The 17,151-nt window shown below is 42.6% G+C and overlaps 2 protein-coding genes across 2 annotated transcripts; one reads left to right on the forward strand and one right to left on the reverse strand.

Annotated features, from left to right (window-relative positions):
• The first annotated feature begins 50 nt into the window (after positions 1-50).
• acad11 (acyl-CoA dehydrogenase family, member 11) lies at positions 51-17,147 on the forward strand. Its single transcript, XM_037079608.1, has 20 exons — positions 51-307; positions 423-522; positions 1,189-1,314; positions 1,557-1,718; positions 1,825-1,989; positions 2,069-2,210; positions 2,322-2,443; positions 2,765-2,871; positions 3,328-3,439; positions 3,867-3,944; positions 4,407-4,545; positions 4,933-5,040; positions 6,046-6,144; positions 14,354-14,423; positions 15,197-15,282; positions 15,380-15,451; positions 15,683-15,837; positions 15,949-16,065; positions 16,642-16,751; positions 16,839-17,147. Exons 1-20 carry the CDS (start codon positions 186-188, stop codon positions 16,951-16,953), a joined length of 2,307 nt encoding a protein of 768 aa, XP_036935503.1. The 5' UTR covers positions 51-185; the 3' UTR covers positions 16,954-17,147.
• Positions 9,050-14,347, reverse strand: ackr4b (atypical chemokine receptor 4b). Its single transcript, XM_037079616.1, has 2 exons — positions 12,517-14,347; positions 9,050-10,398 (listed from the first exon to the last, which is right to left on the reverse strand). The coding sequence occupies exon 2, from the start codon at positions 10,388-10,390 to the stop codon at positions 9,278-9,280; it is 1,113 nt and encodes a 370-aa protein (XP_036935511.1). The 5' UTR covers positions 10,391-10,398; positions 12,517-14,347; the 3' UTR covers positions 9,050-9,277.
• Positions 17,148-17,151: the final 4 nt, after the last annotated feature.

Here is a 17,151-nt window from a genome sequence, read left to right on the forward strand (position 1 = left end):
AAGTGTTTTTCAAAAATTCCGTCGGTTATTGCCATAAATATTTACCCTAGAATATAACTTTTGCGAGGATGTTACGTCGATGTGTGCGGTCGTAAACAGTCCGACCAGCAGCACCACCGCCCCTAACAACGAAAGTTAGCTCAACAATGAAGCTGGAGATTATTAACCCGCTCTTTAACTAAGACATGGACGAGCTGACGACTCCTGTACGACAGCAACATAAATTCAGTGTTGACAGACTTTTACGGTATCTGTCTGTCAAGTCACTGGTGTCGAATAACGACACGCTAACTGTCAGACAGTACAGGTAAGACAGACACAACTCGTTTGTCTCATACTTTCCCAGCAGAGCAAAACGCATATTGTAAAATTCGTGTTTAGCTCTGTGATAACATGCTAACAGCTTCCTGTTGTCTTTTCAGTGCTGGTCAGTCAAACCCAACCTTCCTAATCCAAACACCCTCAAACAGCTATGTTCTCAGGAAGAAACCCCCAGGTGAGCTGCTGCCAGGGGCGCACAAGGTAAGGCTGTACAAATCAATAACTTGGGTCAATTAAAGAAAATGTTGGCAGTCAAGTTAGTCTGCAGGACTGTTGTGTGTAACCATGACACAAGTCCAGCAGGGGGAGAGGCTTCTTTTGGTTTGGTCAAGTCCCTACCAGATTGTCTGATATCCTCATTTGACAAAAAAAATGCATGGAAATATTGAAGCACTGGTCGGGACTTTTTACAGTGCAGAACCTTTTCTGAACATGTATTTTGGAATAAAGCTGAGCAATGACCAAACTATTTTTGAAGTCTAAGTTTGGTATCCTAACTGCAGGAGCTGCAGTTTTTTGATCAAGGTATAATGTGTCATAGCCAACCATGATAGGTAAAGCATTGTGGTGTCACAGAGATGCTGACAGTCATATTCTCCACACTGAGGAGAGCCAATTTGTTTGAGACAGACCCCAACAAAAATCATATCCCTGTAATTTTTATATATTTATTCCAGTAAAAATGAACAAGGACCTTGCAAGGACCTTATAGAAATTCTGATTCTCCTATGGATTTACAGTGACATATCGCTATCTGTGTAGGAAATTCTGAGGGAACTTTGGCGGGGTGTAGGTTTAAGGAGATGGTGATAATCTTAAGGCTTGCGGGTGATGTTTTCATATAAAACGGTGGATGTTTGTTTGCAGGTGGACAGGGAGTATCGGGTGCAGAAGGCCCTGTTCTCTGCTGGCTTCCCTGTACCTCAGCCTCTCTTGCACTGCACTGACACTGATGTCATTGGAACAGAGTTTTACTTGATGGAGCATGTGAGGGTAAGTCTGGCCAGAGTGAAGTCCCTTCAGTTGGATCTTATTATTGTTGTTTTGCTTGAACTTTACTTTATTTTCAAATGGAAAAAGATGACTCCCCTGTGTTTGCCCACTGACACACACCGAATGCTTGGCATACCAAATTGATGCCAAGGCTTTTAAATATGTATTTTACCCTCACACCATTGTCATATATCATGAGATAAAAAGATACATATTGTGAAAAGATACTCCCTATTGAGCAGGGGCGTATATTCAGGGATCTTCGTCTCCCTGGAGTGAGTGCCGCAGAGAGAGCAGCTCTGTATGTGGCCTCAGTGGAACTGTTGGCAAAGCTTCACTCACTGGACCTCGCATCACTGAACCTTGAAGGGTATGGAAAAGGACCAGGCTACTGCAAGAGACAAGTGAGATAAGACGTTGTACTCAGTAAATCAAAACAATCTTAAAACATCTTCCTCGGGAAAAGGAGTTAGTGCTGTGACATTCAGAAGTGTCTCTCCATCTCTAAAGGTGTCCACCTGGACGAAGCAGTACACCGCAGCCGCCCACAGAGACATTCCAGCCATGAATGAACTGTCTGATTGGCTGATGAAGAATGTACCAGCCGCTGATAACGAGGTCACGCTTGTCCACGGAGATTTCCGGTTGGACAACTTGATATTCCATCCAACAGAGGTAAAACATCTGGAACAGTTATTCTTACAAATCTTCTCCAAGTTAATAAAATGCTATAAAGTGTGTTTGGGGTCTTTAGGCACGTGTGATAGCATTGCTGGACTGGGAGCTGTCTACCACTGGGCAGCCCTTGGCAGACTTTGCCTACTTCCTGATGCCCCACTACTGGCCTTCAAACGTCAACATCATCAGCACAATGGGCAGCTTGAAAGGAATCAAAGGTGCAAATAACAACCCAGAACAATGTAATCAGTACAGATAATGGCTCAGAATAGATGAATGAACATGTTTTGTATTTGTTTTTTTCTGTCTCATGTCCAACCAATGAGCAGGGGTCCCATCTGTGGATGACCTGATCTCCATTTACTGCCGATGCCGAGGGATCCCATCTGCTTTGCCACAGTTGAATTTCTACCTGGCACTGTCTGTCTTTAAAATGGCAGGAATTGCCCAGGTTTGTACCCACACATATACAAGGTTCTACTGAAACTGTATGACTGTTTGCTTTATTTATTTTTATCTTTTAATGTCTAATGATGGATTAGCAGGTTTGGGTCAGATTATTTTGAATGTTATCATGTTATCCTTGCCAGTTCAACTACAATATCTAATTACACTTAAATTCCTTATTTTTTGTAATCTGATCACTCAATCCAGATTACATGGCATCTGTTCCTACCCAAACCATGTTGATAAATACTGTCTTCTTAATTACAGAGGGACCCATGTAGTTTCTAATCTCATATTCATCCCTTTTGTTTATTGCCACTCTCAGGGGATCTATGCACGCCACCTGCTGGGTAATGCCAGTGCTCCCAACGCAGCAGAGTTCAGCCAGTGTGTGGAGCCATTGGCTAAGATTGCCTTGCTGCTTGCACAAAGGTGGGTTGCAGTTGCAGCTTTCAGAGTTACAAAAGAGCAAACTTGTGGATGTTTTTAGATTGGTTATAATCAGCACAGTGACTCAACAGTTATTTATAAAAGATGCTCAATGCTGTAAATGACTCACTGACTCATTTCTGCTTTTGTGAGGGTAATTTTATCTGTGCGCTGTCACTGACACCCACAGAGTAATATAGTTGGTTACAAGTTATATAACAGAAGTGGGTGAAAGTCATACGCACGTTTTGTATTCATTATATGTGCTAATATAAGCTTTAATGAGCCTGACAGTAATCATAACATTGATGGTATTCAGTGCTCTTGCTGGCCAGAACAACAAATAGTCTCCACCCGCTGCCTTAACTGAAGCCAGCAACAGTTGGAATTTGGCATCCAGCTGCTGCTTCCGATAATTCCCTTTGGCTTGTTTAACATGTGAGAGGTGTTTCTTGCCAGGTCCACCACAGGTCCTACAGACGAAGGTCTCTTCCTGCAGACAGCTAAAGGTCAGGCTGTTCTGCAGCAGGTCAAAGACTTCATGAGACAGAAAGTGCTTCCTGCTCAGAAGGTCAGTGCCGAAAGCTGCCAGAAAGAGAAGAGAGATTTGTTTGACATGAAAGGATTTGACAGAGCCCAGCAGTTCATTCATGCAATCAGGACTCATTCACTGGAGCAAGAGAACAAGAAGTCTATTGATTACGCAAATGGTCAATGGACGTCACCATTGGCCGAGCATCACAGCGGTGTTAATGCAGTGCAGCAGAGATGGCATTGCAAATCTTGTGTGGTTTAGTTTGTGGGGGCAGTGGGCGGAGTGGTGTGTTCTTTGTCAAACAGATTTACCAATAAATTAGTTTCTCCTGGAGAATTAACACACTGTTACATAGAGAAATATTTATGAAAAAAATGCATGGAACAAGTTCCCACTGTTGAAGCAACCGGAATAGATTAAAATCTGCAATAATGTGTAAAACAAAAAAAACCTGTTTTTCCAGGAAGTAGAAGAGTACTACTCCAAACATGCTCAGTCTCCACAGAGGTGGCACACCCCCCAAATAGTAGAAGATCTCAAGGTATGTGAAGATATTCTTTTATGTGTCTGACCTTTTATTTAACTTGGTGGCCTCATTCTTTTTCCAACAGATGCTTTTCCAAGTAACAGCTATTGTAAAACAAACAATACAGTCAAACAACAATAATACTTCAGAAAATCAAAACACAGTGAAACACGCATGAGTCATAGAACAGAAGAAAAATCTTGATAAATAACTCCAAGAGGGATCACTTGAATATCAGTCGAGCAGGTTCAAGGGTCATGTTTATTTGAATCTTGTCTAAACAGTGCACCTCCCATCTGAGTCAGCGGCATTCTGTCATACATCATTAAGAGTGTGAACTCAATGTTATTGGTGCCACACTGAGCTGCTCCAACCTTTTTTTTTTCCTGCTTGTCATCACAAACATCTGCTTTGAAAAAAAACATTCAGTTTGCATGTACACTGTGTATTATACCATGCGTATCTGTATGGTTCCAGGTGAAAGCCAGGGAGGCAGGCCTGTGGAACCTGTTCCTGCCTGCAGTCAGTGGTCTCAGTCAGTTGGACTATGCCTACATCGCAGAGGAAACTGGACGCTGCCTCTTTGCCCCTGAAGTCTTCAACTGCCAGGCTCCTGGTAAAACATCCCACGTGATTTGAGATCTTTAAAACGACCATAGTGGTTACATTTTATATGATGGGCACATTTTATCAGTCACATGACCATTTTACAACATGACCTTGCACTGTGTACATTTTACATAGATTAGATTCTTTGTATATTGAACATAGATTAGATTCAGATGAAATTCTGTCCAAATGTCGACTTTGCAGGCTTGTTGTCATCTTGACAACCTTGCTCTTTTTAGGTTCAGTCACTGGGTTTAAAACATAAAATGTTACTTTCACAGTATTTGTTTGTCAGATCAGATAACGCCATATGATTTAAATCATCGGGTGCATTTGTTTTCCATATGTAGCTCATAATCTCTAAGAGATTGTGCGGTTTGATGTTTCTCAACAGACACAGGAAATATGGAGGTGCTCCACATGTTTGGCAGCAAGGAGCAGAAGAAGAAATGGCTGGAGCCTCTGCTGAGAGGAGAGATCCGCTCCTGCTTCTGCATGACAGGTACCTCCATGACCATGACGATGTTTCAAACGTGCTGAATGTCAAAGTTGCTTTACAAAAGACTGGACAAAAGAAACATCATATTCTCTAGGGTCAGTGGAGATCTAAATGATGAAAGTCTGAGTGTAATTCAAAAGGTGGATTACTGTGTGCAGACTTCAGGAAGCATCTTGGAACGCTTAGTGGAAGTAAATAATGTTCTTCCTAGTTAAAAGCTAATGCTAAAAGTCACAGAGTTTTTTGTGGTTTTCAGCCAAACGTTCCAGCGCTGGTTCTAGTCTGAAACGAGCAAGGCTGCACGCGGCACTACTGCTTCCGACTCTGGGAAGGGCTTGTTTGGAAAACACTAGCTAGCTATGAGTAATTTCTCCCTGTTGTGTCCCCTTTGCTTTGCGCACTGCTTGGAAACAGAGGCTTTCTGGTGCCAGAGGTGATTACAGTGGGTGTTAACCTCCCCATGGTTTTTCGTAAACACAGATGGTGATTAGAAGTGATTTGCGGGATGCTTTTTGTTACCGGTTTGGGTGATTTATTTTACTGAATGACGTCGACCAGGGACCTCCATCTTGTGCTGATAAGCACATCCCACTCTCGACTTCACTAAGAGTCATCTTTTGTAGTTTAAGGATGAAAATGGTGCAAGTGCACTCTATTTTAACCACTCTATTTTAACCACTCTGCCTGTGGCTTTAGCTGGAATTTTAGAAAAGAACCTTAAACAAGACAGGACATCGTAAATATGAAACTTGTTAGAGTTTGAGTCTCACTGCTTAAAGGATAAGTTCACTCAAAAATTTAAAGTCTTAAGAAGCCCCTAGCTGAAATCTTTACTGTAGCTACGTCTGAAGTGGGTGCATGAGCTTGACCAAGCGCCAAGGGTGTGAGTACTGTCTTTTAAAATCAGTATGGGTTCTCAGTGGAGACTAGATTATACCACCTGTATGGAGCCTTTTCCCTAGTTTTTTCGTTGTGAATTTTTATGGTTACCTGTGCTTCCTTTCCCAGAGCCTGATGTTGCCTCCAGCGATGCGACCAACATGGAGTGCACTCTTCACAGGGACGAAGACAACTACGTCATACACGGCAAGAAATGGTGGAGCAGTGGTATGTCCCTTTCTCTTTCTTATAGTTATACAAGAAGAAAAACAGCTCTGGATAGTTTTCAGCTCCATTTAGGACTTAAAACGCCACTAGAGAGCCTCAATGAACAAGGACCTGTTTTATGTCCGCCCAGATCAACTTGCTTTAAATCATCCTGAGGAAGTTTGCTTAAATCAAAGCGTGTTTTTAAAAGGGTGAACCTTAAAAGCTTAAAGATGAGTTTTTATGCAATCAAGATGTTGCTGTAACAAAAGCACGGGTGAGATAAATGCTTACCCAAACTTCCAACATATGGGCAACAAGGCAAAGGCAAAGATGACTCATAGAATAAGCACTGAATAACATAAACAGAGTTCACCGGTGTCGAAAACAAAATTCCTGAAGCCATTTTAAATTGGAAAATGTATGAAGAGGGACTTTAGTTTTCCAGAAGGTGGGACCAAGACAGGGTCATAGATCTACACTTTTTTATCAATTGACATCTTGTTTTCAATAAACCAGTTATTTTAACTGATTCAAGGACATGAGTTTGGTTCATATTATCTTGTTTTGAATTACTAAACATCATTTAAATCAGAGAAGCACTCTTCAAATGAAGTCTCCAACATCGTAAAAATTAAGCCTTAAGTAGTTTTCAGGGTTTAATTGTCAGTTATTATCACATAAATAACCAAAACTCACTTTAGAGTTCTTAGATGTTTATCGTGAACCTCCTAAATCACAGTAAAGTTAACAACATTCCAGATGTTTCCTCTGACACAGATGTGGTCTGAGGCTTTCACTCCCAGCATAAAGGAAAACACTGGCCCTCTGTTTTTATAGTATTTTTTGAATCCCCACAGAATTCCTTCTTGTCGTCAAAAAATTTAAGGCACCAAAAAAAATGAGCAGAATTTCCTCTTCAAATTGCTGTCTTTATGAAATGAACAGTTCATCGCCGCTCTACAGTTACAGACTCTTTTCTTTCTCGAAGTGAAATTTCCATCAGTAAAAGAAATGTCTGTGCTCCTCCAGCTCCAATGGAAGTTTCTAGTAGGAAAGAATGTTGACGTGTTTGTGGCAGTTTCCATACTCACTGTATCCTGTGGTTGTCTTATTATTCAAGGGTGGGAATTGTGTGGTTTCGTTGCTCTGTGGTGATTCATAATGTCCAGACACTCGACCAAAGGTCAGTGTAAAACAAAAGTGAAATTAAGTCGCGATGAGGTCATGTTAATTAAGATTACGTTGATGGGTAGATGTTTTGCTGTTGTACCTCATCTTTTCCAAATATCAAATGCCTAATATAATTTCCAGCTTTGGTAGTTACATAACTAACGTTACAGGGTGTTTCCCAATATTTCGGCCTCTGGCAGTCTTAACAGCGTGTCCCCCAAAAGGAGATCATTGTGGTTATTCGTATTCATACAGCAGAATTTTCCTTTAGAGGACACAAAGTAAAGACGTCTCATCTGTGGCTTTTATGCTGTGTTTCATTATGATAATTACACAGCACTTCCCGCGGAGCTTTCTTTGAATGGCCTCTACTCATCATGGAGTAAACCACCATAAGTTAAACACGGTGGAAACATGGACCACCAAAATGCTGCCTGTAATCCACATGCGCTTACAGAGGGATGCGGTACTTTTTCCCCTTTTCTCTAAAGTAGCTGGATGGGAGTGTCATGTTGACATGTCAGCTCTGTACTGTTGAGGCTATATAAGACTGTCCCATGGGCATGATGAAGTACTCAAATTATTCCCAGACCTGCAATCTTTTATCTTTAAGCCTCCGGCGTTTGCATTTGCATACACACTCACTCAAGCACAGATGATGTGCATGTGTTTAACATTATCAGTAGTCGCTAGTGGAAAAGAATAGTCCAAAAAATCATTATAACTTCCTTAAACAGTCATATGATTTGGTGTTATTGTTTAGAATGTTTAGACACATAATGCTGCCTTCACCTGATCATTAATTGTTGAAGAATGTACAGACTCAGTTTACTGTAAATTCAAAGGACAAGGATTGTAATGTGGAGTCGCACCGCAATGAAATTCCTTTTAAACCGTTTAATTTTGTGGCGTGCAACTTAATACCTCCATTTCCCGGGAGCCATTTATTTCTCTTCCTGGAGACTGTTGAAACTGTAGACTAAACTATTGTCTTTTTAGTCAGACGCACATAGTTTGTGTATCACATGGCGTCCACCTCCCATGCATCCAAACTGTGTTAGCTTTTACACTTGAAGGTGATGACTAACAGGTACTGCAGATGGAAAGATTGGTAAACAATGAAACATTTCAGGCCTTTATGATCAATCTGTATACAGGCTTTGCCAGAAAATGCTGGCCCGCCTCTGTCATTGCTGCGGAAGTGTAAACAGACTTGAATAAAGCACCATTAACTATTGGACTGTGGACATCCAACACTCTGAGTGTCTGAGATTCCAAATGCCATGAATGTATTAGGCTTGAGGGGAAAATACCATTTAAAGCAGCCTGGAGAGCATTTATACACCACTTTAATGTTAAAGTAAAACAATGGATTACACTACAGGAACCCATTTGATCTTTTAAGCACAATTAAAAACATTGTTAAAATATTTATCAAAATAAATCAAACAAAAACGTCAGTCGGCGCTTTACGCTCCTTCAAGTCACCCACTCTGACGGCATGGAGGGGTCCTTCCTGCTGTTTGCTGTTCTCTTCGTCTGCCAAATGTTTTTCTACACAATGGGTCACCCACTGTGCACATCAAGCCATCCCTCATCCCAACCCAAAGCTGCGGGATGTAATAAAACGCAACGCAGATGATCTCATGCAAGGCGGCGCGCACTAAAAAGGTTGATTTGTTGCGAGGAAACAGGAAAGCACTCGGAGCAGAGCAGTGTTTAATTGCAACAGATGTTGACACATGCACGTTACTGAAGATTTTTGTTCTTTTTATTTAGCAAAATACAAAATTTCTACAAAATAGTTTGCATATAAACTCACTGTACATTTATATTTATCACACTAAGAAATGATATGTGTTGCCATTATGGTCTATCTTGTAAGACAGTAAAATGACACTATCTTGTGTAATATTAAAAATATATACATAAAAATGCAATGCTGTATAGGTTCTTATATGGAAATAGTTACATGTTAGTCTTAAATGGTAAACGTGCTGGTGGCTTGGTCCTCTGAACCAGACTGGGATTGCGTTTGAGTGCACGTTTTGAGTGCAATCTCCACTGCCGGCTCCTCTGGGACGTGTCTCGGGTGTCTCCCAAGTCGCTGACCAAAGTGTTTGGCAGCCTTGAGGACGTGTCCCCTGAAAGAGGACCCCATGAATGCATAGAGGAGAGGGTTAATGCAGGCGTGGGCCAGCGCCAGGGCCTCTGTCACTTGGATAGCTCGATCCAGGCTCTTGCTGACTTCACAGTCGGTCACGAGGATGTAGATGACATCCATCGCTCGGCACAGCTTGACCACGTTGTAGGGCAGCTGGGTGAGCAGGAAAACAGCCACCACAGCCAAAAGGACCCGAAGGGCGCGCCACTTCCGGTCTCTCCGCACCCCAGCTGCCTGACTCAGCGCCCGCCCTACGAGGCTGTAGCACACCACCATGACCAAGAAGGGTAGCAAGAACCTAAGGGTCACCTCCAGCAGCTCCAGGGCAGCCTTGGCAGGTCGGGCCATGTTGTGAGGGTAGATGGCTGTGCAGGCCATCCTGTGATGGGAGTGCTTCACTGTGGAGAAGACAAGCTCGGGAATGCCAAGAAAGCTGGCAACTGCCCACAACACCACGCACACCAGGATCCACTGTCTCCTCACGCGGGGTCCCGTCACAGTCCTGCCTGTTGGATTGTGGGCCACAGCACGATAGCGATCCACGCTGATGCACGCGAGCAGCAGCATGCCACAGCTGAAGTTGGTGCTGTAGAGGAAGGAGGTGATCTTGCAGGCCGCAGGACCCAACTTCCAGCCGTGGACGGCGTCAGCCGCCCAGAAAGGCAGGGTGAAGAGAAGCAGCAGATCTGAAATGGCGAGGTTCAGGATGCACACGTCCGTCAGGGTTCGTAGTCGCACTTTTGATGTGTAGACCACCACTACCAGGGCATTCCCAGCCAGGCCCACCACCAGAGCCACGGCGTAGATGATTGGGAGGAAGACACCAGCAAAATTGCGCACCTCCTCCTTATCACAAACGCTGTGTTCATAACTGTAATCGTAGCTGTCATTAAAGCTGTCCGCATCGTCGTGATAATAGTAGTCTTCCATTTTTTTTGCTGCAGTGACAACAGAAAGAGAACAATTTAGGGATTATTTCAAGCGGATGAAAAAAATCACTTTGCCCTTTTTAATGACACGTGATGTGATGTGTGGGCCGTATAATCAGCCCGCTGCATAAACCTGAAATCTGTGTGTTATTTAACAGAACAGGAGCAACAGGAAAACGGTGTTCTGCATCAGAGGAATCTCGCCTGCATGGTTTCCCTAATGGCTTAAGCTCTGTCTGTCTGGGCTGTGTGTGGGCTTGAATAACCCCCATGAGCACAATGCTGTGAAAAAGAGCCGACAAAAGACCGGCAAAGGAACTAACTACCTTTTGAATACACTTAGTTTGTATTCCGTAGGATACTGAGTGATCTACGGACTTTAGACTGGCAGCATTTGGTTTACTATTCTTTTAATATTGATCTCTGTTTGATGATCAACAAGATCAGTATTTGTCAGTTAGCTGCCATTTCTTTTCCCCAAGCAAAAACTGTACTGCCAGCTGATAACATCTAGTATGGATTATGTAGAGCTCCTGTTTGCAGGGTTCAAGTCTCGGGGTAACGCCTGTAGGAGACAATCAGAGTCACAAATGAGAGGAAATACGAGGAGGGAGCAGTGAGGATGACACAAAAGCACGGCTGAAGTCGCCTGATTCACATCAAGGATGTTGTCTTCACTGTAAATGGTATGTGCTGTGGTTCAACAGGACAGTTCCGTTGAAGGAAGGCTTTCATCCAGATTTCCCAGTTGTTAGCTCCAGATGGAGATGTCGTGTCTACTGAGGACTAATAGCTACAGTACTGTGTTTATGCGGGTGTACATGGTGTCTTTGAGTGGCTCTGATTGAACACAGGCCACTGTTGTTGCTTGGATCAAACTGAGTTGGAAGTTCACATTTGTATTATTACCATATACACATTAAAACAACACTATCCATCTTTTGTATTTTTCTCCACATCAGTAACAAGTGGAATTCAGGAAAGTTTGATGCACATGGATGATGTCATTCCTGGCTAATGATCAAAATACTTTGTGAGACAGGATCATCTTTGGTAAATAACACTCGCAGATGACAGCAGTCATTTTAAAACAAGCTTCCAGGTTTGTTATATAAAGAGTGATTATCTCCTGTATGGGAGGAGCAGGAGTCACTGAAGCAGATGTTCATGGGAACAGAAATATTTCAAGTATTCCTCAGCTGTCAACGGCTGCACTTCATATGTAAGGGTAGCACAACAGGTCAATCCAAGTTTATATGTTTTTAAAAAGGTCGTTTGTGTTTATTTGATCTTAACAAGCCAAATAGAGAAAAGTATGTAGTTGAATCCCTAATGACAGATGTGTTTGGATATTAGTTCTAATAGCTTGATATAGTGAGGAAAATAATAATTTTGTTACTAACTGACTTTACGGCTGTTTGAATAAATGTAACTGATTTAAACAGACTTTCAACAGCATTAAAGAACTTTGTTTGTGAATTTAAACATGTTCATTTCATCGGGAAATGGGGATAAAAAGATTTAAGTAAAGTCACCAAGACAAAAGTTCTGTTTACCCTGCCAACTGTGGTAAAAACTACACTAAGAGTTCTCACAGTATTATTATTATTATTATTATTATTATTATTATTAATAGTATTGATAAACTTTAGTCACATAACACTGTAAGAAAAAGAGCAAGAAGACAGACAGAGAGACACAGAGGAGACACACAACAAGAAGGCGTGCTTATTTTAGCTTGTTATCATTACCTCACTAGTCATGATAATGTCATAAAGTTTCATGTGCAGGACTTTGACTCAAGTGAACCTTTGACTAGCAGAAAAACAGAGCGCGATACTTTTCAATGTGCATCACGGTGTGATAAGTAAATCGAAAATGAAGTTGACTGAAAATTAAATTAAATTAAACAGTTTAGACATTAAAAAATGGCATTATATGTTCAAAAAAAACCATAACATTCAAACAGTAGTCTGTATGCAACTCTGTCAGCACATTGAATAGTAAAGAAAGTATCAGAAACACACATGCCAAGTTTCTTTATATTCTTTCCTGTGGAAGTTTGTTTAATGTAAGTTGGTGGAAAAAGTAAAATATTGAAGGTAAAAGTTGAAAAGATCTTCTTACCTGATCTGAGCAGCTGCTGTGAAGTGGATGGTAAGGATCCTTTCTGTAGCCACACAGAAACAGTTGGTGTGTATCCAGAGGAGCAGAGCTGTGTGCACCACAGAGTGATCTCTCCGCCTCAGCCCGCCTCCACTCCCTCCGCTGCTCACACCGAGCACCTCTCTGCAGCACGTAGCTGGCCATTCATGTGTGCGTGCCTTTAAGAACGTGTTGTGTTGCGGCATAAATATAAATTCCTTTTAGTCACTGCTCTCTGTTTGTAGGGGTTCTTTGCACAGCACGGCAAACAAAAGAGAAGCTGTTCCTCAGCCTCATCCAAGTCATTAATCTCTCCCTCTCTCCTGATGTCACGCAGGGAGTTTCTCGGTGGCCGCTGCCCTTTTGTTTATGTCTGAGCAGGAAAAAGACGGGATAAAAGGAGGGTATAAAATAACATCCCATATGGATCAGCTTTGTCCCATCACAGCTGTATATTGTGTTGTGCTGGAAAGGAGCCATTAATTGGTTTGTTGTTTTCATCTCTTACCAACCACACTCGCATTAGCAGAAATATAGTGGAATAAATGAGGCTTTAGCTTGAAATATACAAATGACACGTTGCGGGTTCCTGTTCTTTTTTCTCACGAATAATATTTCCTTCTTTCAGCTTCCTCAGAAATCGCCCACTTTCTTCTTTAGCACTTACAATGTTGACTCAAAATCAACAAATCGGCTAGATGTCAAGAAATTCTTTTTTTAAATCAGACATTTGAAGCAAAGAACAGGGCACTTGTTATGGAAGTATTTAATGTCGGCATGACAACAAAAAGATTGTTTGGATGTCCCAGTCCCAGGAAGACACTGGGTTGGGAAGCATTATTTTCATTCCAGTGATGACAGGACGTGTACAGGCACGACTGTCGCATGTCAGCAGGGCTCTCCTTGTATCATGCACTGTGGGACTTACGTAAGGATTCACTGGAACGCCTAACCAGGCTTTCCTGGTGCACAGTGTTTGGGTGGAGATGGAGGTTTTGTTTTTTTTCTACAGCACAGGCATGATTGATTTATATGTGTTTAAATCTCCACAATCAGAGGAGTTCAGGCGCTTAACATCTGTCAGGTTGTGTTTATGTGTTGACATGCGCTCATGCTGTGATTCGTGTACTGTGAGCTTTCAGAGACTATTACTGTCCTGTCCCCTGCCATCTGGTGTCCATGTGTCCTGTCCTGAGGGGACGGTTTTGCCACTCTGACAGATAATGAAACAGGAAGGCGGCCCATTGGTCATTCCGTCTGTGCCTACAAGGCCACATGCAGTTGCATGCTGTGAAAGTGGTCTCCCAACCAGGGAAATTCCAAAGTATTCTGCCCTTGGCCCGTATCAGTGTTTCCGTCTGTGGTTATCACTTCTCTTCCACTGTATCTAGCTAGTGTGATATTTTCTAAAAATGTGTATCTATAAGTTGTTGCCCTCTAGTGGGTGTTTTCGCACAGGATTTATATGTTTTTGCAGTCGTAAAAGAAGCATTTTAATCCCGCAGAGCCTTAAATAAATAGTCAGTTTCTCCCCAGTAAACAAGATCTGCTTGATGACAAATGTAATGCGAAGGAATCCAACTCAGGAAATGTAAATCAACCTGTGGCTGTCAGTTGGCCGTTCTCATGCCATCAATCTGTCACTAGCTCCATCGTCAATTCCAAACCGGCGACACACATTGTTTTGGGGTTATGGGATGGTTAAAGGACAGGGTTTGACTGTGAACAAGTGGCTTTGTGCGTTTTTTGTTGTAGCACCAGACGGCCACAAAGCATGCACTTAAAACGAACCGCGGCAGTTCTGACTGTTACCCCGCAGGTGCCGGCAATCCCCAGTGCAAAGTGGCTATTGTGATGTGCAGGAGCGGATCTCCGGACGTCAGCAGCAGGTCAGTAACATGTGAGCAGTTACGCTGTGACGAGTATTTGCTTCCTCTTTGGCTGAGTTAACAGGAGTTCAGGCTTCTGATGTCATGTTTTGTCACCTTGTGTTTTATTGTTCCAGGATTTTTTGTCAGCTTATTCCAGTAACAATGCCATTGCTCTCCTGTTTTTTTTATATTTTAACAGTTCTGTGCTTGTCAATGAACCTTTGCACTGTTTTTTTTTACTATTAAACTCACTCTGTGCCACTTTTATAATAGAAATGGACTTTGGTTAGGGGACAGGGTGTACGTCCCAACGTCCCTGCCCAGCCTTTTCTGCCCACAGGTTCAGTTCACACGGCAGATTTGACTATTAAATCTTGTTCACACTTGTTATAAGTTAGATCTTGTGACTGACATGTAATTGGCACTAATCCTCTAATCCAAAGTTGATCAGCTACAAGCCCTAAATGTTCATGAACAAACAAATCTAGAAAACAACCGCACCCATGATATGTAACATGCTTTCTTGTTTGTCAGCAGTGTAACAACATGCACACACACACACACACACACACACACACACACACACACACACGCGCACGCGCGCGCACACAACCTTGTTTCCAATGAAAATAGGACATCAATCAGGGTGTCATATTCTCAGCAGCAATGTGTGGTTTAAAATATTTTAAGCAGCCGAGGCAACAATGTGTTTGCGGAATTGTGGATTTTACAAAAACAGTAAAAGTTGCACTCAAAGTAAAATTCCTTGTGGTTTTAATCTTGTTTCGTAGGCATGGCCAGCACAGCATGATCCTCGTCCCCATGGACACACCAGGTGTAAAGCTCGTCAGGCCGCTCACTGTGTTTGGACAGGATGGTAAGATCGTGTCCTATGTTCCTGTCTTTCCACAATATTTCCCTTTTGCATGGAAACACATACGTTTTTTTTCCCTCTGTTTTGTCCCTGTGCTCAGATGCTATCCATGGTGGCCACTTTGAGGTGCACTTTGAAAATGTGCGTGTCCCTGCCTCCAGCATTATTCTGGGTAAGACATTATATGGCTGTTATCTCACTTTAGGTCTTCTTCAGAGGCAGGCTACACCCATAAAGGCACAATCATGTATTATTCCTTATCATTCGTTTTATGTGTTTGAATGATAGAGTTATACTGGCAGGATGAGTGCGAGGTCACTATGGCATCTCCTTCCCGTGAGGATTCATGGTATCTCTTCCTGTTATGTCTCTGGGATCTTTCCCACGGCTTGTTTGTCTCCAGGAGAGGGACGGGGCTTTGAGATCGCCCAGGGTCGTCTGGGGCCTGGCAGACTGCACCACTGTATGAGAGCTGTCGGCATGGCGGAGTTGGCGCTGGAGCTGCTCTGCCAGCGGGCTGCCTCCAGGCGCACATTTGGGAAGAAATTGTACCAACATGTGAGTGAGTGACTAAAGAGAGATGCTACTGAAGCATCTGCTGACATCTAGTGGACAGATGTTGAAATGCAGCTTGAGTAAACAGTCTTCCCTTCTGTGTTATCCATGTAGGAAGTTGTAGCTCACTGGATCGCAGAGTGTCGTCTCCTGATAGAACAGACCCGCCTGCTGACTCTACAGGCTGCTCATGCACTGGATACAGTGGGCAGCCGGGCTGCTCGCAAACAGGTACATATGTCAATAGTTGTACTGTTTTCCAAATCAGTATCCAATCTATACTGTACTCTGACTGCTCAAAACTGCTTTACAAGGTGCCAAGTGCACATCAGGTGCAATTTGGGGTTCAGTATCTTGCTCAAGGACACTTCGACATGCAGCTCAGCCAAGATTTGCACAAACGATCTTCTAACCACTAGACAACCTGTTCTACCCACTGTGCTACACCCGCCCCAAAGGCGGTAGTAGGCATTCATTGTTTGTCGTCAAGTTTTACCTGTTTTAAGTAGCAGGAGAAGGAGACTGAAAACTGATTTGTGAATATTGCAGAAAGAAAATTAATACATTGTTAAAAAACTGTTTACATCAACAGCAGACAATCAAAGTAGGGCTGCACTAACAATTTAGCCATTTAATCTATGAAATGTCCAAAAAAATGTTTGTCTCAACTTCCCACAACCAAAACTGTGTACTTTGAGTGTGTGTGGTGTCTTGCCTGTGTGACCTCAATGAGACAAATTCCATCAGTTATATCAACAAAGTATCGATTTCATCGGCTGAGATCTAGTGTACACTTGTGTTTTCTAGATTGCTATGATCAAGGTGGCCGCAGCCCGGATGGCCTGTAAGGTGGTGGACTGTGCCATACAGGTACACGGAGGTGCAGGTTTGTCTGGAGACGTCCCACTGGCACAGATGTAAGTGTCTTTGTTTACCCCCACAAATCAGAATGAGCATTAAGTCCATTCCCGTCCTGATGCCAGTGTTACCACATTTATCCTCAGGTATACATATGCGCGGACTCTCCGCATCGCTGATGGGCCTGATGAGGTGCACCTCTCCTCCATCGCTCATCTAGAACTAAGGGATCAACTAAAGAAAGCCCAGGCCAAACTGTAAAGGACATCAGGTGGCCACAACAGCATCATTAACTTTGAATTTGCCATCACAAAAGCATAATAAGCTTTTTGTGTAACTAAGTAATTTTGCTACCAAACCACACTAAGTGTAAATAACTGATTTGTAATTGTACATATGTTACAGCAACCTGCTTTGCTTGAAATCATTCCATTAAAAGTTTGATTTAAAAATGACACT

Source organism: Acanthopagrus latus, chromosome 19, assembly GCF_904848185.1.
Source record: "Acanthopagrus latus isolate v.2019 chromosome 19, fAcaLat1.1, whole genome shotgun sequence".
Lineage (NCBI taxonomy): Eukaryota > Metazoa > Chordata > Actinopteri > Spariformes > Sparidae > Acanthopagrus > Acanthopagrus latus.